Raw genomic sequence first — 26267 nt, 5'->3', positions numbered from 1 at the left:
TGCCAGCTCAGAGCCTGGAGCATGTTTCAGTCTGTGACTCCCTCTCTCTCTGACCCTCCCCTGCTCACGCTGTCTCTCTCTCTCTCCTAGAAATAAAAAAAAAAAAAAAAAGGAACCTTCTTCTATTAACAAATATTACCCATAGGCTCCTTAGAATGATTCTTGGTTTGGTGATACCGTTGCCAGCTTTTCCCATGTTGGCCCACAGGAGCGACTCACTTGCAGAAAATGGTATTTCGTTCTCAAGTCTGGTTCAGAATGTTCATTTTGAAGTATGGCCCACTTTTGAAATAACTTTGACTTCTGAAAATGCAGTTTATGTTCTGAAATAAATGATCATGGGAAATTCAAGTTAAGGAGATTCTTAAACATCGTCATGTTAAAGGTCAAAATACAAGTTTCCAATTTGTGGTACCTCTGAGAATTCCCCATGTCGGATCTTGAAAGGTTATTCTTTTTTTTCTTTTTTTCCTTTGGGTAATCAGTGTTTTAAGTTTCCCCGATTAACTACTGATAATATGAAACTATTGAGCACCTCATGCAGGTGTCATGAAGGAATCAGGGAGTCTTAACATGACTTGTGTAGCTTCGGAACCAAACCTCAGCCAGATCTTCCAATCCCCTCCCCCACAGCGTATTCACAAAGCAGGCCTCTGACTCCTGCGTAAACACCTGTAGAGACAGAATGAAAATTGAGATTGAAAGCAAATGATTTCTTCACGAATATTGGTTATGCTTTTTCCAGACCCAATGTTCTTGCTCCTGTGACCCAAGTCAATAAGACAGTGTTCACATTCTGGTATCTCCTTCATAAAATATAAAATAAATAGAGTAAATAAAGAGAGGAATAAAATGTGTCTGGACACAAAACGTAGACATTTTAACACTTTAAGAGATGTTCCAAGTATTGTTTATACCAGTTTTTCCCAAATCGTGTTTCATGGTAATCTGAAAGATGCTATAACTGTTATACAGCCATATGGTTTAACGGTCACATAAATTTAAGAAGTCCTGTTTTAAAGAGTTTACACCTTTTTTTTAATTGCAGGATTCTCAAGGCCTTTAGTAAAATAATAGACCCTATGCTTGTCAGAGTATTCTGACACTTTTTTTTTTTTTTTTTTGGTGAAGCACACATTAAGAAAGATTTATTTGTAAATATTTGTAGTAAATGGGTTTTAAAGAATAGAAGTTTGTGAAGCCAGGTTTAACATCTCGGTCATAAATGCATTTAAAGAAATGGGTTTTGGCAAGAGAAAGGCTCAGTTCTGCCTTGTACCAGGCAGCCTGGATGATAGCAGCCTCTAATTTCAGACATAACATCATTAATTTTATGAGAATATGATGAAAACATATTGTAATCTGTGTTATGTTGAATTCATTCAGCAAATTTCAGATCCTTTTTGCTATTAGTGCTAGTGAGGCAGAGGTTTTAAATTTCTCTTCTCTCAGACTTAGTAATTGCTATTAGAAATCAGAAAAGAAAGGCATATTTGGAATTTTGCATAGAAGTTGAGTATTTTTTTTTCCCAAGGGGTAGTTGTACTTTATTTATTTTTTTACAAATAGTTTATTGTCAAATTAGTTTCCACATAACACCCAGTGCTCATCCCCACGAGTGCCCTCCTCCATGCCCTTCCCCCCTCCCCCCTACATCCATCAGTTCTCAGTTTTTGTCAGCATTCAAGAGTCTCTCATGGTTTGCCTAGCTCCCTTTCCCCCACCACTTCCCCCCTTCTTCTCCCCCTTGGTCCTCTGTTAAGTTCCTCCTAATTCTCCTATACGTGCAAACATATGACATTTGTCCTTCTCTGCCTGACTTATTTCACTCAGCATAGCACCAAAGTTGAGTATTTAATCAACAGTATTACCAGGAAAGCCTTAGATGTTAGTCTAATTTGAGAGATCATGGAGGTTTGAAATCTTTTCATGAACCAAGCTAATTTAAGTAGCCAGGCAATGATTGGTTCCATCAACATCCTGAGCCAGTTACGCTCAGATTTAAGATAATTAAATTGCTGATGCTTCAGGGATGCTTTGACTCAGTTTAGAGAGACTGTAGTGAAAAGTACACTGTAGACAATGACATTCAGTCTGCCCATATCTTTCCCTGTCCTTTTAAGTGGAATTCTTTCCTTGAAGAATATATCTGACGTGAAGGGCTTACTGTCTTCTGATCCTGTATGTACTATGGCTTTCCCTACTTAATAAAGCAATAATGCATTATGATGAAAGAATTTTGTGAATGTGTTTTGTCTTATGTAGATGACTGTTTAAGTTATGCAAAGTGTACAGCTAAGACTGAGAAGGAAAAAAATGTTAAAGTTAAGTGCTATATACATATGCACCATTGTATATACTTTTAAACGTCTCGATTGCTTGATGAATAAATTTTCTTAATGTATACAGTTAACCTGTTTCTTAGTACTGATTTATTTTTCTGTTTTATTATAGGTGGAAAAACCAATCAGTTGAATCTCCAGAACACTGCAACTAAAGCAATTATTCAAGGTCTTATGCCAGACCAGAATTACACAGTTCAAATTATTGCATACAATAAAGACAAAGAAAGCAAGCCAGCCCAAGGTCAATTCAGAAGTACGTATTTACAGTTCTGAAAGTACCAGCATGGGACTCTGTTCCAGCTATGAGTTTGCTCATAGTAAACATTGTAACAGGTTGAAATTGGATTGTTTAGATTTGAAGAGATCTGGAAAAGCATTTAGTACAATCTTCCATGAGTTCCGTCTGTCACTGATGCTTCTCTGCCCCTCCCTTTACGCATTTCACCTCATGCCTACTCAAATTCTTTAATTTTTACTTTTCTTTTTTTTAAAGTTACATCACACTTTTCTTTTTTATGTTTATTTATTTTTGAGAGAGAGAGAGAGACAGACAGACCATGAGTGGGGGAGGGGCAGAGAGAGAGGGAGACACAGAATCCAAAGCAGGCTCCAGTCTCTGAGCTGTCAACACAGAGCCCGATGCGGGGCTCAAACCCACAAACTGCAGGATCATGACCTGAGCTGAAGTCAGATGCTTAACTGACTGAGCCACCCAGTTGCCCCTAATTTTTACTTTTCAAATGCTCTCCCTAATACTGTCCCTTGAACCTTACCCAGACATCTCATCTACCCAGCATATAACAGGTGCTCAATAAATACTTACCGAGTGACTCAATGGATGATGCCTGCACCGTCTCTACAGTATCCCTAGCAAATGTCAGTCCAGCCTCTATGTAAACAATCTATACAATAAGGAATTTAACTTTTTCTAATAAACTAATCAGCTGACTTTTATCATTGGCCTGTTATGTGCCAAGTCCCATGACAAACAGATTTGTGAACATGGTAAGTATTAGGGAGAGACATGGTAAGTATTCAGGGCTCGTTGAAGGGAGGTGCTCTCTCTGCCCCAGTAAGGGGCTCGGATGAGGATGGATGGGGGATGGCTTTGTATTTGAGACAATTCTCAAATCTTCAGTTGGGCAGACAGGGAAAGGCAGGGCATGCAGAGATATTGTAAGCAGGGGAGAAGGCTCCGAGGTAGCCCAGGCTGTGTCTGCCTTAGAAAGCCTTTCTTTACCCTGAGTTTAAAAGTTGTTCATACAGGCTGTGAGTCTTCTTTCAGGAAGAAATTCATTCATTCATTCATTCATTCATTCATTCATTCATTTTTTCATTTACTAAATATGTACTGCACGGCTACTAAGTGTCAGGCTCTATTTTTTTTTTAATGTTTTATTTATTTCTAGGAGAGAGAGAGAGAGAGAGCGCGTGAGCAGGGGAGGGTCAGAGAGAGAGGGAGTCACAGACTGAAACAGGCTCCAGGCTCCGAGCTGGCAGTCAGCACAGAGCCCGACACGGGGCTCGAACCCACGAACCGTGAGATCATGACCTAAGCGAAAGTCGGACGCTTAACCGACTAAGCCACCCAGGCGCCCCTGTCAGGCTCTATTTTATGCACTGGGAACATGACAGACCCCTTCCCCTGTAGACCTTATAGTCTCATGAACACATGACCACAGCAACTCCCTCTTCTTGGAAGGGCCATTTAAATGTGAACGGCCAAGTTTTGTGTATCGTGAATGCAGACAGAAGAGGCCTGTCCTGGTTAACTTTCTGTGTTACTTCATTGTTAATATAGACTCTTTAAAAAAAAATCCAGCTTATTAAAGGATAATTCTAAACAGATTTAAACAATCAACAGGATAGTATAATAAATCCCTTAAGTATCCGTCAGTCACTTCGCAGCGAGCCGTTCATGGCCAGCCCTGTTTCATGTATTGTCCTGCCTTCACCACTCTGCCCTAATCTTGAAGCAAAATCTAGACATTTCAAATAACAGTAGCTTTTAAAATCTTGCCATGAGATTAATCCACACATCTGGGAGGCTGTGGGTTCTAGAAATGTGTGTGTAGCAGTGTTCTATTTGGATTTTCTGTCCCTCTTTTTTTTTCTTCCTCTGCTAAGTAATGTTTTAGGACACATATTTTGTGATTTTTTTTAATTAAAACAAAAAACTGCTTTTTTTTTAACTCGCTACTCTTGAAACTTCTGAGTAGATATTTGGTAAATTCACCTGTCAGCAGGGCAGGCAGGTGTTTCAAACATGACATTCTATTGAGATTCACATTGTCTGGAGGCTCTGGAAAAGGTTTTTATGTTATTTTCAGTATTAATCAGCCTCTGTCTCCCTTTATTGGCACCATACTTAAATTTATGGCCTCGGACATTCTGAGTAAGCAAAATAACTCTTCTTAAAGTTTGTGAGAAGCAGTAAAAGGACACAGAGACATTTTACTTTAGGCTGAAGGTATTGCAGTTGATTATTTCAGATAGTTCTCTGATTGAGCAGCATAAGAAACACGTAATCTTAAAAAGCTTTCCCAGTAGCTATTTACTCAAAACACTTAAAAGGAAATGCAGTTAGGGGTCCCTGGATGACTCAGTCAATTGAGTGTCCAACTCCCGATTTTGGCTGAGGCCATGATCTCAAGGTTCTGCGATCAAGCCCCGCATCAGGCTCTGCGTTGACAACGTGGAGCCTTCTTGAGATTCTCTCCCTCTCTCTCTGATCCTTCCCGGCTCATGAGTTCTCTCTCTCTCTCTCTCAAAATAAATAAACATTTTCAAAGAAGGAAATCCAGTTTTCACCTTGCTTAGCTCTGCTGAAACAATCTTAGCGAGACAGTCTAACTGGTAGTGAGATAACTTATATGTAAGCATATGCATTTCTTAGCTGCCAAACTGGAGGGATTAGTTCTTCTCAAATATAAGTTTGTAACAAGGAAATTAAAGTAACTTTGATTGGTTTTCTTCTTTGTTTTGCTCCATAAAATATGGAACTATAAAGCCTGGTCTCCCCTCCCTGGAAGACTTTCATGGTTGGGTCCAGGAAAATGAAGATCCAGACAAATGCTGTGCATATGGGTTTACAATTAGTGTAGAGACTTGATGTCCTCTTTAGTCCATCTTCTGATACACAGGGAAGCATGAGAAACAATCTTTGCATCTTGAAGATAGAAATGGCATGCCTGATTTGGGGTGTATATTTGGCCAAGCAAATCAAGCATGGCCTCAGTTTCCAGCAAATGGGGATAATGAGATATGCCTGTTACTGTGCGGATTAACTCACTTCAGCACATACAGGGGCATGGTTGCTGTTGTTATGATTAATGCCACTTTGCTTATGACAGTGTGTTTTCCAATTTAGTCTGCCTCCTGCATGAGGAAGACAGAAGCTTGGTGTGACATATGTGTTACCTCTTATATGTAACCTAAGGGCAAAACTGAAAAGTGACTGCTATAGATAGATAGATAGATAGATAGATAGATAGATGATGGATAGATGATGGATAGATATAGATATAGATCAGAATGATTTATTAGGCCTTATTTTGGCAAACTTTCTTTTTGGCCACCATTTTTTCTATCATTTTGGAATGACATTTTGTTAATCTCTGCCTACAAAATCAAGCTCATCTTTCAAAGTCTGGCTCAAATGTCACCTTCTCTGTGAAGTTTCCATGAGTCTCCACCTCTCGAATTATTTTTTTTGCCTGATCTATTTCTGCTTTTTTCATCTCTCGGCACAATTGTTCTCATATTAAAGTTGTAGATTTCTTTTACAGAATGTAAGCAATCTGAGGCCATGGCTTATGGGTGGGTGGGGTTGAAGATGTAGATTTTGAAATTTTCCACAGAAGAGTGAGCATTACAATTGTGGGACGATAAAATTGTAGGCGGGGTGTACAGAGATGCAAGGCAACTTTAGTATATGATCATGTTTCAGGAATGGAAAACAGAAAAAGGAGGGGCGCCTGGGTGGCTTAGTCGGTTGAGCTTCCGACTTTCGCTTAGGTCATGATCTCGCAGTTCGTGGGTTTGAGCCCCGCGTCGGGCTCTGTGCTGACAGCTCAGAGCCTGGAGCTGCTTCCAACTCTGTGTCTCCCTCTCTTTCTGACCCTCCCCTGCTCATTTTCTGTCTTTCTCTCTCTCTCTCTCAAAAATAAATAAACGTTAACAAAAAAATTATAAAAAAAAACAAACAAACAGAAAAAGGAGCCAAAAAGTGAGAAGATAAAGGAGGGGTCCGAGGAGTACAAGAAAATCCAAGATAGTGCCTTTGTAAAAACTGACAAAGAGAAGAATTTGCAGAAGGGGGTGTTCCAAAGTGGCCAAGGCTTATACAAAAGTCAGAGAGTGAGGTCTAAAAAAATGGATTTAGAAAATAGAGGTTCAGTGGGAATAGCAGATTCAAGGCATCCTATACTTATACTTATTGTTATTACTATTTTTTTTAGTCTTGGAATTTAACCTCTAGGTACCAGAAAGCCAAGGAAGGTTTCTAAGGAAACAAATAACAGAATTAGAGCAACATGACCTTGGCAGTGGGCAAGTCTCAGATCCTTTCAGCAAAGGGATGGAAGCCAGTAGAAACAAGAGGAAGAGAGGAGCAGATGATAGAGACAGTTAATGGAATAACATCCGAGAGATCTCGGCAGGAATGATGGTTTGGAGGAAATTATTCTTTCCCTTACATAGCCTACCCTGCAATAAATTTGCTGATTTTTGTGAAGTGAATGCAACAATTAAATGAAGTATCTTGCCATAAGATCACTTCTGCCTTTTCATGGGTGTTTTATTTGTGCAGAAAACATTGACATTGGTGGGTCTTGACTGACTCAAACAAGTCAATGTACCAAGCAATAGCAGGAAATGACTGTGGAGTTTCAAGCACTGGACAGTGAAGCTATGAAAGAGTAGGTTGGTACCGATGTATTACTTCTGGGCCCCTGAATATTTTATACTGAAGTTGACAAAGAAATACTACTATTTATTAGTAGGGGCACTTTTGTTTTTTAAGTTTGAAAGGAAATTATTTTGGATTCTCTACCTTCTATTGCAGATAGCCCAACTCCAAATGAGCATATTCCTGGTCAAGATCTTTCCTAGAATGAAGGCAAATTCAATGACCTTGTTTAGAGATCAGAAGATATGGCTTGAATCCTGGGCCAATACTTTGTGGTTTTATGAAATATGTTTTAATTACTTAGTCCCCAAGTCATTTGTTCCCTCGTGTATGAAATGGGGATAATCACACTGATTTTAACAGTGATGAAAGGTTGAATTTATTTGATACATCTGCCCATAGTGAGTCCTTGACCAAAGTAATTCCTTAGGTGTTTTCCATACCTTCTTATCACAAGGTTAAAATAAAATAGCAGTTCCAATCTTTGGGAGTAGAATTCTAACGTGCAGCTAATTTCTACTTAATACTCTCAATATTTGCAAGGGTTTCAGTAAAACTCACTGAATATTTTCTTTCAGACATTAACATAACATGTTGCTGTGTTTCTACTTTTCTTCCAGTTAAAGATTTGGAAAAAAGAAAGGATCCAAAACCTAGAGTCAAGGTTGTGGATAAAGGAAATGGGAACAAACCATCTCCACCAGAAGAAGGTCAGATTTTTTTTTTTATTTGCTTATTTTGGCAGTTGAGTTGTTTTAATGACACAAGCAATACACACATACCTGGCTGTCGCCCCATCAGAAGAGTGCAGATCTGAGATGAAACTCTCCCTCATCCCCCTGCCACTCCTGCCTTCCTCATATCTAGAAACTCAGCTTTTCTCTCACTTCCTCTCCATCTTTATAGTACATCACCAAGTTCTCGTGAATTTATTTTCTACTGAAATACTAACAGAATCTATTCATTTCTTTCCATGTCAATTGCCAATACCCAGCTAAGCTGCCGTTTCTTGTCTGGTGTACAGGATTATTTAGTAAAATCTCAATTTGTTTTCTACCCAGAAGTTTGAGCAATCTTTTCAAAACAAATCTGACCTTATGCTCTCTCCACATACATCTTAAAACCCATTCAGTGGCTTCCAACTGCTCTTAGGATAGAGGACAGAATTTTTTTTTTTAATATTTTATGTATTTATTTATTTCTAGGAGAGAGAGAGAGACAGCGTGAGCAGGGGAGGGTCAGAGAGAGAGGGAGTCACAGACTCTGAAATAGGTTCCAGGCTCTGAGCTGGCAGTCAGCACAGAGCCCGACGTGGGGCTCGAACCCACGAACCGCGAGATCATGACCTAAGCGAAAGTTGGACACTTAACCGACTAAGCCACCCAGGCGCCCCGAGGCCAGAATTTTTAACTAGACCTCCAAGCCCTGCCTACCCTTGGAACCTACCTGTACCTTCCTCTGCCTCCTCATCTAACAGCTCCCTGCTTTCTAGCTCTGCTCGCTCTCTTTCAGATCCTTTAAATATCTGGTCTGTCTCTGCTGCACTGTCTGCATGAGACACTCTCCCCCATCACTACGCTGCTTAAATACCTCCTCTTCTTCTTGCAAAGCTCAATTTGATCATCACTTTCTTTGAATAGTCTCCTCCTTTACAGGCCCTCATACAACAACCTGCTTTCTTTCTTAGCATTTGCCATAGTTATAATTTTACATTTACTTATAATTTGAATGTCTTTTCCACTACACTGTAAGATCCAAGAGAACAACGATTAGTCTGTTTCTGCTTCTCATTGGCTCCTCAGTATCTAGTGCTGAGCATCTAGTAATTTCTGATACATAACAAGCGTCTAAGTAAAGATTTACTGAATGCAAAGATGAATAAATGATCTACTAAAAATGTAAGATATGTGATGGATAAAAATATTGTCACCCAGCAACCCGCCTCAGTGTTTATTTTCATGCTTTGGCATATGACTTTTCAGTCACTTTTCTGTGAATATACACACACTTATGCAGAGCCTGACATATTGTATTTCTTATTCTGTGCATTGAGAACTTTCCATGTGACTGCATACAGGAGGCATGACAGCCTAGTGGCAAATTGCATCAGCGTGCCATTTACCTACCTGAATTCAAAGCCTGCCTTTGTCTTAAGCTTGAGTGATTCATACTGGCTATCCTAGTTTCTTTCCCTTTTTTTTTCTCTTAATGTTTATTTATTTTTGAGGGAGAGCAGGGGAGGGGCAGAAAGAGAGAGGGAGAGACACAGAATCTGAAGCGGGCTCCAGGCTCTGAGCCATCAGCACAGAGCCCGACATGGGACTCGAACTCACAAGCTGTGAGATCATGACCTGAGCTGAAGTCAGACACTTAACTGACTGAGTCACCCAGGCACCCCAAGGTTATCCTAATTTCTATGTCTGTTTCCCCATCTGTAGAGTATATTTCATAAAGTTCTTAGGGATTAACTATGTTGACAAATGTTAAAGACTTAAAATACTGCGTACCGGTGTATAATGTTAGCTGTGATTATCAGTCTACTACATTCTCTTTAAGGGCCAGATAGTATTCTAAGGAACAGATGATCATCATGTATTAACTATTTCCCATACTGATGAGCATTTAGATACTTTATAGTTTTCACTATTGCAAACATGCTATGAAAACATACTTCTAAAAGTAGAATTTCAGTGTTAAAGGATATGCAAATTTTAAAATTTTGATAGGGCCTATCAAATTGACACTGTTTTTCCAGAACTTATTTTTGAAACATAAATTCTTTCCAACATTTGAAATTCTCAATGCTTATAAATTTTTTCCAATAATGTTTCATTACTTTAATTTATCTTTCTTTAGTTACTAGTAAGGTTTGAACTTTTTTTCATATCTTCAGTGGTCATTGGTGTTTTTTCCCCATCTTTGGTCCTTTTTTGCTTTGGTTTGGTTTGTATGTTTGCTTTGTTTTTTGTTTTTTGTTTTTTTTAATGAATGTATAGAAATTTTATATACAATTGGATGCTAAAACTTTTTCTATTATATTGTCCTGTTGTTACAAATATCTTCTCTGGCTGTATTATTTGCCTTGCAGCTTTATTCATGCTTTTTGAAAATTTTAATTGCAATTTTTAAAAATTCATGACAATTATATTATTCTTAACTTTTATGGACTTCTTGGTTTTATGATTCTTTTAGATTCTGAAACATTTTCTTTTTCTAATAATTTATAATTTTATATTTGTATTTAACTATAATCATAATTTATTGTTAAATATCAGATATACAAAAAGTATAAAAATAATGTAATAAATGACTTCGTCCAGTTAAGAAAATAAATATACTACAATATAGTTGGAGCTCTCTATGTATCCCTACATATTGCCTTCCCTCTTAAGAGGCTACCATTATTCTGAATTCATTGTCTATTATTCCAATATGTGTCCTTATCATTTTATTACTTATATCTGAACCTGAAGCCATATTTTAATTATGCATTTATATCTTAAATTTTATATGTATCTTATTATAATATATGTACCTTTCTGCAACTTGTCTTTTTTAATACAATATTAGATTTTTTTGAGTTATCTGTGTTGACTTGTGTAGAGACAATTTTTCATCTTCCTTGCTGTGTAGAATAGACTCTCACTGGGTAAATATACTCTAATGCATTCAAATCTTTTACTCTTAAGGCTCCCAGTGTTCCCAATATTTTACTCTGACAGATTTGCTATAAATATTCTTCTTTATGCCTCCTTCTGCGCATGTGGTAGAATTTCTCTAGAGTGTATTCCCAGACATTGAATGATACAGTTGTAGTTTGTGTATATCTTAAGATTTGTTGATCCTGTCAATGGTGTCTTTATGTTTATATGTTTTTGTATCTATTATTTACCTCTTTCTTTATTTTATATGTATATATATAGTTATATTTAATTCTTTTAATTCTCCTTCTTTATCCATTTATAAGATCATAAATAGTGAAGTACTGCTTTAGCTGTATCATGTACATTTTGAGAAGTACTATTGTTATTATGTAATAAGTACATACTATTTTCTAATTTCCATTAGGTTTTCTATTTTGATCCACAAGTTACTTAGAAATGTATTATTTAATTTCTAAGCTTAAAGAGAGTTTTGAAAGATCCTTATTTGTTATTGGTGTTTAACAAATTGCATTGTGGTTGAAATATTTTTTTAAAAATTTGTGGAGACTTGCTTTATTGTTTAAATGTGGGCAATGAGAAAAAATTTAATCTCTTTCTCTAATGTGTGATTTGTCCATTTCTCGTTGTAGCTTTGGTAGTTTTGCTTTAAATAATGAGCTAGGTGCATATAAAAAAAGAGTTCTTATATTTTCCTAGTGAATTTTTCTTTTTCTTTTGTAACTTTTTTTTATTTTTAGTAATTCGATATTTGACTCAAAGACAATTTTGTTTAATATTAACATAGTAATATCAGCTTAATTTTCTTTAGTAGTCACATAATATATTAATTTTCTATCCTTTAAATTTTACCCTATTTGTGTCCTCGGGTTCAAGGTGAGTAGTGTTGTGAAGAGCATTTAGTTAAATTTGTAAAATTATCTCTTACAATCTCTGTTTTTTGATTGGTGACTTTAGTCTCCTTAAATTTGTTGAAGTTACTGATTAGTTTGGATTTGCTGTTTATTTTGTGCTTTCAATTACTGTACATTTTCCCCTATTCTTTCCCCCCTTGTATGCCTTATTTATTTAGAATTGGTCAAGTTTTTTTTTTTTAATATTTATTTATTTTGAGAGAGAGAGAGAGCAAGTAGAGGAGGGGCAGAGAGAGAGGGAGAGAGAGAAAATCTTAAGCAGTCTTTGCACTATCAGCACAGAGCCCCACACAGAGCTCAGTCCCATAAACCATGAGATCATGACCTCAGCTGAAATCAGGAGTCAAACTCTCAACTGATGGAACCACCCAGGTGCCCCAATTTTTTTAAATACATTTTTCCCCTCTGCTACACTAAAAGACATTTATTCCCTTTATGTTTTTTGTATGGTTATAATTAAATGTTAACATGCATGTAAAATCAAAAGCTAAAATTAATCCATACCTTTACCATTTTCCTAATCAATACAAAATTCCATAATACTTTACCTTCAACTATCTGTCTCCTGTATTTTATAGAACTCAAGGCAGATACATTAAATTTAGCTTATTTTTTAGCCTCATGAAGGTACTCAATATAAAATAATTATTATTTTAGTAGTCAGCATTTGTCCAGATTTCCCATGTTTATGAATTTATTTGCTCATCATTCCATCTTGTATCTCAGAACTTTCCTTTAGAGAGGATCTCTGTTGGTAAACTCAATTTTATACTTATAAAAATAGGTTCACCTCCCACTTCATGTTGAAAGATTAGCTGGATATCAGGTTGAGAGCTGTCGTCTCCAGTGATTTAGATGTGTCACTATCTCCTGGCTCCTGTTTTTGACAAGCCTGTTGTCAGTCTAAATGTTATTCTTTTTCGGGTAGTTTCTCTTTTCTCCCCAGATGCCTTTCAGAATTCCTATCCTTTTTCTTTGGTGTTCTGTTGTTTCACTACAATACCCTAGTTACAGATTTCTTTGTGCTCCCAGAACTAAGAGTTCTATCTTTCATCAGCTCTGGAAAATTCTTAACGTTTAGCTCTTCAAATATTTTTTTCTCAATTATCTATTCCTTTTTGTTTCCTCTCTTTGTATTTAAGTTAGATTTATCATAGATAGTCTCCTCCAATGATCTATATCTCTTCATTTTCATATTTTCTACCTCTCTGATTTTATCAATGACATTTTGGGTAACTACCTTTCTATTAGTGCACTAATTATCTCTTTTCCCTTTTCAAATCTGCTTTTTAATGTGTACTTTCCAATGAGTAAATCTTTTATTTCTAGAAATTATTTAGTTCTTTAATAAATTTGCTAATAATTTTTATGGTACTTTGTTCCATTTTAGTGTTTTAAAAAATTGTTATGGTATTTCTGGGTTTTTTAAGTCCTTTTTTAAGTTTATTTATTTTGAGAGAGAGAGAGAAAGAGAGAGTGTGAGCAAGGGAGGGGCAGAGACGGAGGGAAAGAGAGAGAATCACAAGCAGGCTTCGCACCACCAGCGCAGATCCTGATGCGGGGCTTGAGTCAGTGAATGGTGAGGAGATGACCTGAACTGAAACCAAGTGTCAGACGCTTAACTGACTGAGCCACCTAGGCATCCTGAATTATTACAGTATTTCAAAAATGTTTCTTTTATATTCGGAGCCCAATAATTATATTATCTAAAGTATTTGGAAGCAAAATTCTTCTTTCCTTTTTTATGCTGGTCTTCATTAATGGTGCTTGTTTTCTTGTTTGATGTGTCACATTGGTTTGTGAGCTCATTTGTGGGAATTCTTCACAGCGTGGTTTAAGAGTGTGCCTCTCCAGAAAGTACCCTAGGTAGTAGCTATTTATGTTACTTTCTTGTCTTAGAACACTCAAACTTGGTCCACAGTTACAAATTCATAGGAGAGACACTTTTCTTCCCCATAGAGCTTAGGCCAATACAAACTGTTTGTTATCACCCTTGCTGGAAAGCAGGTATTTTTCTAGTCCATCATTTTACTAACAGTATAGCCTTTTGAGGGTGCTTTCTTTTTTTGAGATGTATCAATTCCAACCTCCCACACTGAATTCAAGGTTTGTCTCTTATTTTTATATGACTAATAAAGCTGAACTTCCTGACTTGTAAATTCCTGGTTAATATGAAGTCTATCAAATGTATATTTCTCCTTGCAATAAATAATTTATGAGAAGAGATTTTTGAGACTATGCCAATACTGTTTTTCTCATTAAATTTTTACCCACTTGTTTTAACCTTCATTGATGATTCTTGCCTCAATCAGTTACTACTATAACATTTATAAAAATGATAATTTTCTGCATTCCATTATTTACTCTACATGTAGTAGTTGGGTTTTCTACTGTAAGGGTGATCTTTCCCTATTCCCACATTAATTTGTCTATTTGTATCAGAATGGACTCATGGATTCTTATTTTATGGGATGGATTATAATCTACTACTATCATTATTTGCTTATTAATTTTAAATGTTTTACTTATTTCTGAGAGAGAGAGACAGCGTGGGCAGGGGAGGGTCAGAGAGAGAGGGAGATATAGAATCCAAAACAGGCTCCAGGCTCTGAGCTGGCAGTCAGCACAGAGCCCGACACGGGGCTCGAACCCACGAACAGTGAGATCATGACCTGAGCCGAAGTCGGATGCTTAACCGACTGAGCCACCCAGGTGCCCCTATCATTATTTATTTTGATGCTCTATTCTTCCAGATTTGTTCAGTGGGAGCTATTTCAAGCTGTGCCCTGTGCCTATCATTCTTTAAGCTTTTCCTACTTTACGGCACAAAACTTACATTCTAGAGTCTTGTAATTTTTCTGTCCTCCTCTGAAATTAATCAGTTCTTCCAGAAATTCTCATTTCTTTTCATAGAAAATGGCATTTGGATACCAAGACGTGGGCACACTCCTCTGTTTATCTATCATCTGTCTTATAGATACAACTTGTATCTACTTTAGACCGATATCACAGGGTTCTTTCTAGCTCCACCCCTTTCCATATTTATAATCCCTTTGCAAGGGATTTGGGAAACATGACTCCCAATATCTTAAATATATCTGCTTATATGCTCAGTCATAAAAGTAGCTTTAGAATTTCTAATCTATACACACTGTTAAAAAATCTATTAATTAGAGTTCAATATTTGCCTTTAGTTTGAGTCTACAATAAAACATCTGTGTTCAAAAGAATCTTGGGTTAGTTCTTTTCTTCCCTATTCACTGTGGTTTTGTTATTCATTTTTTAATACAGCTAGGTTAATTTATGAATATGTAAGACACTGATGTCGTTCTAAGAGCAAAAAAGTATACAAAAGCATAATATTCAAAAGAACTATTACTTCCCTTTTTTCATCTACCTAGCTTTACTCACCTCTTCTAAATAACCAGACTCATTAGTTTCTGATTTATCTTTCGTGTTTCTTTTTGAAAAGAAAAAAAAAAAGATTTGTAAATATTTGTATGGAAGGTTTTACATGTAAGCTCTCAGCTGAATTTTGGCTTAGCATTTTTCACCATGCAGCACTTACAGAATGGCACTCAAAGTGAGATCTGTCTTCCATCTGTGGACTACAGTTGGTACCAGAATTTAGCTATAACTAGGTGTTACCAAATATGCTAAGTTCTTCAGTTTTTTCCTGATTCCCCTTCCTCCTGCCCTTCTAAAATCAAGGATTAAATGAAGTGAATTAAATACAGGAAAATGGACAATGAAAAAGTAAGAGTAATGTGGACACATGTTTTGATAACTGTGAATAAACGCCCAGAGGACCGGTCCTTCAGCAAAGTATTTGCTTTACTCACTGAACATGGTAATGGAGGGACTTTCCCTGAGCCCACTGTCAGGCAGGAGCTGTTTCAAGGTCTCTTTTGTAGTGATCAGGACCTGGGCTAAGGCAGACGCTCTCAGCAGTTTTGTGGAAACAAAGATGGCTCCCTCTTGTAGGCAGGGGCTCCTGTGAGGTATGTGGAGGGACAGTGAGGATTCTGAGGGCACTGGCTATGGAGGAGAATTGTTTTAAGACATAAATTGTAAACAGTGGTGACAATCCAGGCCAGAGCTAGGGCTTCCAGGAGATTGAAGAAGAGTATTCATGGGGCCCACTGACAACAAGAAGGCCTTCCCCACCTGAGTTTTAATGAACCACTTGCCACAGCCCCTCTTCTAAATGTGCTAGCCCCAGGATTCACATGGAACTGTGCTGCTGTTTGTGTTATTTATGGTCTACAATTTTTGGTATAAGAGTTAACATTGATGTGGAAACTAATTTGACAATAAACTATTTGTAAAAGAAAGAAAGAAAGAAAGAAAGAAAGAAAGAAAGAAAGAAAGAAAGAAAGAAAAACATTAAAAATGAAAAAAAAAAGAGTTAACGTTGATAGTGGCTAAGATACAGTCAGACATATTTCACATATTTTAGAATTTTAGTTTCAGGAGCCAAGAGCCTTAACAGAAGTTGCTGTGCAGTGAAATAGTTACTTGTTTTCATTCTACTGTACGTTTCTTCAATAATCCAAAGCAAACTCCCAAACAAACAAAAGTGGTATTTGCCTTTGAGCATAATATTGGCATGTTTGCCTCAACGGCCATTTCTCCATTGTCCAAACAGCTTTCTTCAGTTATTTTTGGTGTTTGCACAAGAATGCAGAGCCCAATGAAAAAGATTATGAAACAGATAAGAAAAGTTGCATAGAGTTTTCCCCCCCTTTTCTTACTGGTTTTTAAAGGATCTGACCCTCTTTGTTTTCTTTTAATAAAAAAAGTAAGTTTTTTACAATGAGAAGATAAAGGTAAGGTCTTTTTTTTCCTAGGAGAAAATGAGATGAGCACAAGTTATTCTTTCAAGGATTGGCAAACTATGGATTACAGTCCAAGTGCATCCTCTGTTTTCTTATTAAGTTTAGGGTTTATTGGAATATAGCTTATGCTCAATCTTTTACATATGGTCTATAGCTGCTTTCCCACAAAACCAGAGTTGAGCAGATGGAACAGTTATCATATGACCTGCAAAGATTAAAATATTTTCTACCCTGCCCTTTTCATAAAATGATCGCCGTTCCCTGCTTTTGAATGTGCTAGAACAGAATCACTTGATGAATCGAGTAATTTATTGCTTTTCTGAGGACAGCTGGTCTGTGTGGTATTTTCAATGAGAATTGCATAGGGTGGGGCATCTGGTGCCTCAGTTGGTTAGGCGTCTGACTCTTGATCTCGGCTTAGGTCATAGTTGTGGTTAAGCATCTGACTTCTGATCTCGGCTCAGATCATAGAGCCCTGCATCAGGCTCTGCACTGACAGGGCAGAGCCTGCTTGAAATTCTCTCTCTCCTTTTCTCTCTGTCCCCCACCCCACTCTTTCTCTCATGCATGCTCTCTTTCTCTCTCTCAAAATAAATAAATAAACTTTTTTTTAAAAAAAGAATTGTGTAGGATGTGCACTCATATATAAACCTTCCAGTGGATCCTACTTCTTCTATGATGACATTTGACTTCTTAAAATCTGAAAAATGACAACTCCCAAAAGTTGGTTGTGAGAACTAAATTAGTTAGCATGTGTGAAGTGCCTAGAACATAGTTAAGTGCTACCTATATAAGGATTTGCTACTGATATTACAATGTATAATTTGCATGAATCAATGTAATCATAGACCAATCTTTTATGTTATTTATTTAACAATAAATGCCTAGAGGAGACTTGGTGATTACCCTTTAGTGCTGAGCACTGAGGAAGACACTGAGAATTAACTAGTGATCACAGTAGGAAGGTTCTACCCTCAGCCCACTCATATACTCTGGCAGGGACTCAGCACTTTCAGAGAAGAGTCAATTCTGCGTTATGTATTGTCATTACAGTTGAACACAGCCAGGGCTCATGATTGTTCTGAAGATGTGTTATTAGGAGGATCGCCTATTTCCCATTAATAGTTTCATGGTTTCTGGGCTCACAGTTAAAGAGATGAATGTGAAATGCTACCATTTTTTCCACCAGTGATTCTGTCTTAGATCTGCCGAATCCAGGACTATGAGTTCAGTTCAACAAGCGTGGGACTGTTGGGGATGTGAATTTTGGTAAGGCAAGAGTCAGAAGATCAGCCACAGCACGGGAGAGTGGGTGGGGTGTGGTACGTTAATGCTGGCTACATCTTCACTCTTAGAGATTAGAGGGGGTGGATTGGGTCCATTCATAAACTGGACATTGGAGTTAGATTGTGGGCTAGAATTCATGCATTAAAGTATGTAGAAGGGTGCCTGGCCCCCAGAACATGCTCTGCTGATCTTCCTCTTCTGCCTCCTTTTCCTTCTTCTGCTTCACTATCCTCTGACTCATTTTCATTTTTCTTTTTTTTTTTTTTATATTTTTATTTATTTCTAGGAGAGAGAGAGAGAGAGAGACAGCATGAGCAGGGGAGGGTCAGAGAGAGAGGGAGATACAGATTCTGAAATAGGCTCCAGGCTCTGAGCTGGCAGTCAGCACAGAGCCCGACGCAGGGCTCGAACCCACGAACCACGAGATCATGACCTAAGCGAAAGTCGGACGCTTAACCGACTAAGCCACCCAGGTGCCCCTCCTTTTCATTTTTCACTTTATTGTTATAATTGGTATTATCTAGACAGTGGAGATAGTGTACCAGCAATAGCACTAGGGTGGACCAAAATATCTCTGCTCATATGCATAGGGAGAACTTGAGGAAACACCTCTATCTCTACCTGTGCCTTGCGTGGGGGAAAATGCCTTGAGAATTCATAACCATGGGCCAGTGCCACGTTCAAATTAAGCATTCAAATTTACACTCCTCATGTGCTCTGGGATCCTTCCATTTGAGAGACTAATGTAAAAAATTGCTCAGGGGCACCTGCGTGGCTTAGTCGGTTAAGCGGCCGACTTTCACTTAGGTCATGATCTCGCGGTTCGTGGGTTTGAGCCCCGCGTCGAGCTCTGTGCTGACAGCCAGCTCAGTGCCTGGAGCCTGTTTCAGAGTCTGTCACTCCCTCTCTCTCTGACCCTCCCCTGCTCATGCTGTCTCTCTCTCTCTCCTAGAAATTAAAAAAAAAAAAAAAAAAAAAATTGCTCAGCATTGGTAAAAGTAGGGTACCTGCCAGAAGCAAATAGAAAATCACATTTGAGGCACCTAGGTATAACTCAAACTCTAAAGATTGTTACAGATAAAGCAATGCCAAGAAAGAGCTCAGAATCCAAACTTTTGAAACATAGAAGTAAACTATGAGCTATGAATAACAATCAGAAGACACAAAAAGGGTGGTCTCAGAATTCAATGGATTTCAATTATGGAATGATTAGATACAGACTATAAAATAAACAGTATTATTGAAGTCATAGAAATATTCAAAATAAGATAAGAGATTGAGAGACAATGAAAAGGAGAATATATGGATTTGAGAACGGATAAAAAAGAACATAAAGAATTGTTAAGAGTATAAATGGATAGCCACACCCTGAATCATGTTGGGGAAAATGTAAAACACCAGAGTCAAAGATAAGACTTCAAAAGACAAAATCGGAATGAGGCGGGATAAAGGAACTGATTGAAGCCATTTCTAAATGACAGAGAACTAGCTATGTGCTGTGGTACGTTCTTCAAGACTTTTTTTTTTTTTTATACTAAATAAAGCCACTCTTTTAAAAATTGATGTTAAGTAATGTTATTGATTTTTTAAGAAAAAGGTTGAGAAGTTCAGTAAGTTCAGCTTGCTCAATAAACTGGTGACATGTGTTTGAGGAAGAAAAAAATTAACTTACTAATTTAAAAACAAACTGAGAAATCCTGATCTGTTACAACTGTGTAATAGAAAAGCTGTGATATAATTATGGCCATGTTTCTCCTCATTTCTTCAGTGTAAGCATTCTCTAGCATTTCATGGAAGCACAGAGCAAGCAAAGATAGTCTATCTGGCATGAGGCATTAGATACATCATGGGGTGCTGGAGTCTGGGTAACATGCTCAGAGAGACGTCAGAAGGTGATTATGAATTGCTTTCCAGCCTGAGGTTTAAGACAAAAAATTTAAAACATTTTCATCAAAATACTTTTTTCTTCCCATACTGAACTTTCCTTTTTTTCCAGCCCATTTTCCCTTTTACCTTACTTAGATCACTGTGACTGAGAATACAGCACACAGCCTTTGTGGTCAAACATCTCTTGATATAAAATGTTCCCTGGCTTGTCACCTAGCTCTACAACCTTAGGCGGACAACAGCACCCCCTTCTCTGTGGGAGATACATTCCAGTACCCCCAGTGGATGCCTGAAACCATGGACAATACCCAACTCTCTACATATGATGCTTTTTCCTACATGTGCACGCCTATAATACAGTTTAATTTGTAAATTAGGCACAGTGTGAGATCAACAACAACTACTAATTACATAGAACAAGCATAACAACACATTGTCATAAAAGTGCTGTGAATGTGGTTTCTCTTTCTCTCTCATAATTACCTTGTTTCCCTGTTCTCATCTTCTTCCTATGATGATGTGAAATGATTATGTGCCCACATGGTGAGATGAAGGGAAGGGGATGACGTATGATGAAGCGTTGGGCTACTGTTGATCTTCTGATGATACCTCAGAGGGAGGATCATCTGCTCCTAGACCGTGTTGACCCCAGCGATAAGGGAGGGCTACTACATTAACCTCCCTGAGCCCTAGTTTCTTCACTGGCAAAAGAGCATAGTAGTCAAAATAAGCATGACTGGTTGTGAGGATGAAATCTTAGCACATATGACGTGCCTGGGCACTTGAGGAATGTCAGATTCTACCTTTTTTTCCATTTCCTTTTTTAAAAAGTTTTATTTATTTTGAGAGAATGAGAGAGAGTGAGAGGGAGAGAATGAGCAGGGGTGGGCAGAGAGAGAGGGAGGGAGAGAATCCTTAACAGGCTCCACCCTGTCGCACAGAGCCTGACTCAGGACTCAATCCTAGGAACCATGAGATCATGACCTGAGGCAAAATCAAGAGTCAGACACTTAACCGACTGAGTCACCAAGGCGCCCCCTCCATTTCCTTTTTTTTTTTTTTTTTTAAAGTCTTGATTTCAAAGAGAAAATAGCATACAGTACGCAATAGAGTATCTTACATGATCAACAACTATTGAATATTAGGATGTGGCTGTTTGAGACTCAAGGAGAGAGTCACAATTCTGTGGAGAAGATTAAGAAAAACTGTGTTAAAGAAAAGAATATTTTTATCACAAACAAGGCAGAAAGTTGATTTCTGGTTTCTTCCTTGGTGTGAAGCATTATACTTCATGTTTTCAGGAATTCAGAGAGACATGAAGCAGAATCAGTCACTCAGAAAATAATCATTGGACACCTGCAAAGTATGTTATACCTGTACCTAAAATGACAAGACTCCCTGCGGCCAAGGGGATGAACTTCTCCTAGCAACAGGCTTCAAGTTTTCTTAGTCCGTCTCTCCCCCATGCTTAATAAGCCATTTTAGAAGGATTTTGGCACCTTGTCTGTGGGCTGTTGGCCTCCAGCAACTTTCACCATTCTTAGCCTGTGAATTCTCGAATTCTCTAGTGGTAAGAAATCATAGTTCTTCCTTAAATAAGTTCTCAGATGTCCTCAGTTTTAAAAGAACTTGTAATGTGTGTCTGTGTGTCTGTGTGTGTGTCTGTGTATTTTAATCGGGCCCCGCTATGGGCACTGCTGTAATTTTGTCAGTCTGTCCCCCTTAGGAATGCTTGGACTCATCTGGTTGATACCTTCCTTCTTGCCTAAGGATTTGGTGTTAAACATCTTATTTCTATACCTGCAGGCCCATTGAGCAGGTGTTCACCCTTAGAAATTACAAACTGTCAGGTTCTGTTCTTTATGGATGAATTGGAATTACAGAGATGGTTGAGTTATTGCAATTTTTCAGAAAAGTAACAACCAAAGTAAACACATACCCAAATCAAGTCATACTATCTACAGAGGTGAAAATAAATGAGAATGTAATACACCGGCTTCTGAAGTTGAGCAAGTTTTATTTTTAAACCAAGATGGTAAGGCGAAATAGCCTCCCTTGAGTCAGAATTATCTTGGAAAAAAATCAGGAAATAACCAGGTAATTGCACAAATAAATTTTAGAGCAAACTCTATATAAAAGTATTTTATTTTATTTTTTTAATTGTTTTATTTATTTCTGAGAGAGAGAGAGGCAGTGTGAGCAGGAAAGCATCAGAGAGAGAGAGAGAGAGACACAGAATTGGAAGCAGTCTCCAGGCTCTGAGCTAGCTGTCAGCACAGAGCCCGACGTGGGGCTCGAACCCATGAGCTGTGAGATCATGACCTGAGCCAAAGTTGGATGCTTAGCCAACTGAGCCACCCAGGCACCCCTATATAAAAATATTTTTAAAGGACCATATATTTTCACTGGAAGGAAAACTTATTTTAAGTATTTTACATTGGGGTAAATAAAGTTTGGAGAAAGTAGTGGGAAGAAATGGTGGGGGGCAAGTACAGAGATAAAAATTGAGGCAAGAGTCTCAGAGATGGGACTGTTTTGTGGGGAGAGAAGGGTAATTTTATTGGGACGAAGAAGGAAATAAATATGGACAGATCAAGTGGATTTGAATTATGGAAAGCTTTGACGAGTACAATGAATAGGTTTAATTTGGTAGGTGAGGGAGGGAAGAAATAATCTTAAAATTTAGAATTGGAAGATACTTTGAGAGCCATATATATAGTTCAGTCAGTTGAGAGGTTGGTTGAGACTCCTCACTTATGCCATTGAGGGTTGACCTGCATCTGCTCTCACTGACAGAGATCTCTGGAAGATCTCTCTCTCCCAAGGCAGTATCTATGGAAATCTTGACTGTTAGAAAGTTTTTTTTTTTCCAAAAGTTTATTTATTTATTTTTTGGGGATGGGGAGAGAGTGAGAGAGAGAGAGAACAAGCAGAGGAGAGTCAGAGAGAGAGAAGGAGACGCAGAATCTAAAGCAGGCTCCACGGTCTGAGCTGTCAGCACAGAGCCCAACACAGGGCTCAAACCCACGAACTGTGAGATCATGACCTGGGCTGAAGCCAGACCCCTAATTGACTGAGCCACCCAGGCGCCCTGAAAGTTCTTTCTTGAATTGAGTTGAAATCTGTCTCCTGTGGGCATATAGAGTGCTCCAAATCTCCCTTTTGTATGACAGTCATTTAAATATTTGAAGACAGCTGTAGTATCTTCTCCTGGTCCCTTACAGTTTTTGAGCAGAGAAAGAATATAATAAATGTGATGTTTATAGGATTGTCACTTGCTGTTAAGATGCAGGGCTCTGAATGATAGCTGAGATGCTCTTTTGGCCGTGGTTCAGGAATTGGGCTTTACATGCCTGCAATTTGTCATGGTATCGTTCATCCTAGGTTGGATATAGGACTAGTCAGTATGACTTTGATCTCATGTTCTTTTTAATGGCAAGGCTTGGCAGTCTTTCTTTTCCTCCCTTCCTTTCTTCCTTCCTTATTCCTTCTTCCTTTTCTTGTTCTCCCTTCCTTTCCTCTTCCTTCCTTTTAAATATTTCTCTTTTGTGAAAGGAGTTGCATAGCACAGTAGCTAACTGGTTCAGCCTTTGAATCAGTCCTTTATTTGAATTTCAGCTTTTCCAGCTGCCCGGTGTATGATGATGGGCAAGTTATTTAACCTTTCTAAGTTTCTAACCTTTCTTTTTCAACTGAGTGAGAACACTTGCCTTGTAGTATGAATATCAGCCTTAAATGGAAAAGACACATGCAAAGCATTTGATGAAAGTGGTCACTAAATTGCAGGCCTTTCTATTATTGTAAAAAAAGAAAACAATGACAACTGTTTGCCTCAATCAACCAACAAATAACTATATATATTTAACTGTAATAACTAAATAACTATATATCAGTGCTTGTCTAGATTTATATATCTCTCTCTTTATAGATAGATATAGATATAGATATAGATATAGATATAGATATAGATATAAAGAGATTTATAAGGAGTCAGTTCACATGATTTGGGAGGCTAAGAAGTCCCAAGCTCTGTAGTCAGCAAGCTGGAGACATAGGAGAGCTGATAGTGTAGGTTTTGGTCTGAAATCTCTCAGGTTCCAGGTCCAAGAAGAGCCAGCATTTCAATTGGAGTCCACTGTGCTGCCTTTCACTTAGTCTTCTGTTCCATTCAGGTCTTCAGTGGATTGCATGAGGACCACCCACATTGGGAAGGGCGAGGTACTTTACTCCGGCTACAGATTCAAATGCTAATCTCCTCCTGAAACACCCTTACAGACACACTTAGAATGACGTTTGACCAAATGTCTGGGCACCCTGTGGACCCATCAGGCTGACCCATAAAATTAACCACTCCATATTTCTAGGAAGAAGTTCTGCAAACAAAAAATAGAAACAGAATAAAGGAAGAGAGTGATGGAGGGGTGCCCTGTAGATAGGGCAGATGGCTGTCAGGGATGCTCTGAAAGGTAAGTCTCTGCTGAGACTAGATAAGTGAGTGCTGAGCTCGCTCTGATTAATGTGAGCACACAAGCTGAGATGAGCCTCCTGTGGCTCACCTGCTCGTGGGACAACTTGGAACATCAAAATGGCAGGTAACCAGTGGCTGCCCACGTTGCCTTAAGCGAGCGCGCTTTTTGTGGCGGTGGTAGCATGGACCAAACCTTTGGAAGACCCGGCATCCAGCCTGGGCTGTGCAGAAACCACTGACTCATTCACTTGTCTCTCTGAACCTCAATTTCTGTTCTCAAAAATGAGGACGACAACGGCACCCCCAAGGATATTGCCAGAATCAGAATGTGCCAATGTAGGGGCACCTGGGTGGCTCAGTCGGTTAAGCGTCCGACTTCGGCTCAGGTCATGATCTCATGGTTCGTGAGTTCGAGCCCCGCATCGGGCTCTGTGCTGACAGCTAGCTCAGAGCTTGGAGCCTGCTTCGGATTCTGTGTCTCCCTCTCTCTCTGACCTTCCCCTGCTCACGCTGTCTCTCTCTCTCTCTCAGAAATAAATAAAACATTAAAAATTAAAAAAAAAAGAATGTGCTAATGTATTGAGAAGCCCTTTTTAGAAACATTGGTAAAATAATGTTAACTCTTAAAAAAAAATCTTCAGTGATGCAGCTGAAGCCAGTCTTGGAAATGAGCTCTCGGTTTGGAAATCTGAACTTAACCTCATGAGAGACTTAAGTGAAAAATTGTTCTGTGACCACAGTTTTCCTTCAGATGTCTTGGTTAATGAATGGCCCAGCCACATATTTTGCTAGTGGCATAGAAAAAATTATTTGAAGCCACTAAAGGAATCTGACCAGTTGTGGCGAAAATCACCTCGAAAATTTTTGAGTGCATCTTCAGATAATGTGAATAAAAATAGTACATGCTCTGCTTTCATCCAGCCTTGTCTCTGGCATTGGAAAAATGTCAAGGAAGACAGGGTCCCGGGTCCCTACGTGACGTTCCCAGTGCGGCAGAGCACCAAGGAGGAGAGACCACATTTCGGCTAACATGTTTCAGTTTTCTAGGGCCTTGCTGGAGGTATAAGTTATGTGAGAAGAGGAATTCATCTTTAACAATATAGTTCCCATTCACTGATGTACTTCAGGCCAAAAGCTGAGCCAGACAAAGGAGATTAAAAGATAAGATGCAAATTTCTCACCTCTCCATGAGTTCAGTCCAATCAGGGAGGTCAAAATGGAAACAAATCCTCATGGTCCAGTGCTGTGAATACAGCAAACCTTGTACAAATGCAGACGCATAAAACGGGGCAGATAATGAGTCCCATCTGAGGACTGTTTGAAAAGCTGCATGAATAATGAAGTGTGACCTGGGTTTTGAAGGACGAATAGAAGTTTACCTGGCAGAAAAAGGCTGTTTCTGTCGATTCTCTCATTTCTATTTTCATTAGTGTTGAATGAAAAAAGTATGTTGGTGAACACTTTTATCCGTACATACATTGTAAATATTTCTATATAAACCATAATTAGGTCACTAATTTGAATGCTATTAGAACAAAACAAATAATATGGTATGAAAGGAAAATTTTGACTTGTAATTTCATGTTTTTTTGTTTTTTTTTAATGTATTTCTGAGAGAGAGAGAAAGACAGTTGTGAGCAGGGGAGGGTCAGAGAGGGAGGGAGACACAGAATCTGAAACAGGCTCCAGGCTCTTAGCTGTCAGCACAGAGTCCAACATGGGGCTCAAACCCTCCAACTGTGAGATCATGACCTGAGCCGAAGTCAGACGCTTAACTGACTGAGCCACCCAGGCGCCCCTGTAATTTCATGTTTTTAACCAAAGTAGAACCCCCTCTCCCACCACAAACATACACAACTCTCTTTACGTCATTCTGTTTATTTTGTTGTTGTCTTATTTTGTTTTTATAAATAGGCACCACCCCCAGTGCAGAGCCCAGTGTGGGACTTGAACTCAC

General features: G+C 38.4%; 1 protein-coding gene across 1 annotated transcript in view; it reads left to right on the top strand.

Annotated features, from left to right (window-relative positions):
- Nucleotides 1-26267, top strand: part of COL14A1 (collagen type XIV alpha 1 chain) — a 203988-nt gene that overhangs the window by 8890 nt on the left and 168831 nt on the right. The window contains exons 3-4 of the mRNA XM_039227241.1: nt 2455-2598; nt 7875-7964. Of these exons, the coding sequence (XP_039083172.1) occupies nt 2455-2598; nt 7875-7964 (234 nt within the window). The remainder of the gene's footprint in view (nt 1-2454; nt 2599-7874; nt 7965-26267) is intronic.

This window comes from Hyaena hyaena, unplaced genomic scaffold (genome assembly GCF_003009895.1).
Source record: "Hyaena hyaena isolate Hyena2069 unplaced genomic scaffold, ASM300989v1 scaffold_26, whole genome shotgun sequence".
Classification (NCBI taxonomy): Eukaryota; Metazoa; Chordata; class Mammalia; order Carnivora; family Hyaenidae; genus Hyaena; species Hyaena hyaena.
The sequence above is the reverse complement of the archived record's forward strand: the minus strand, read 5'-3'. Positions and strand labels throughout refer to the sequence as shown.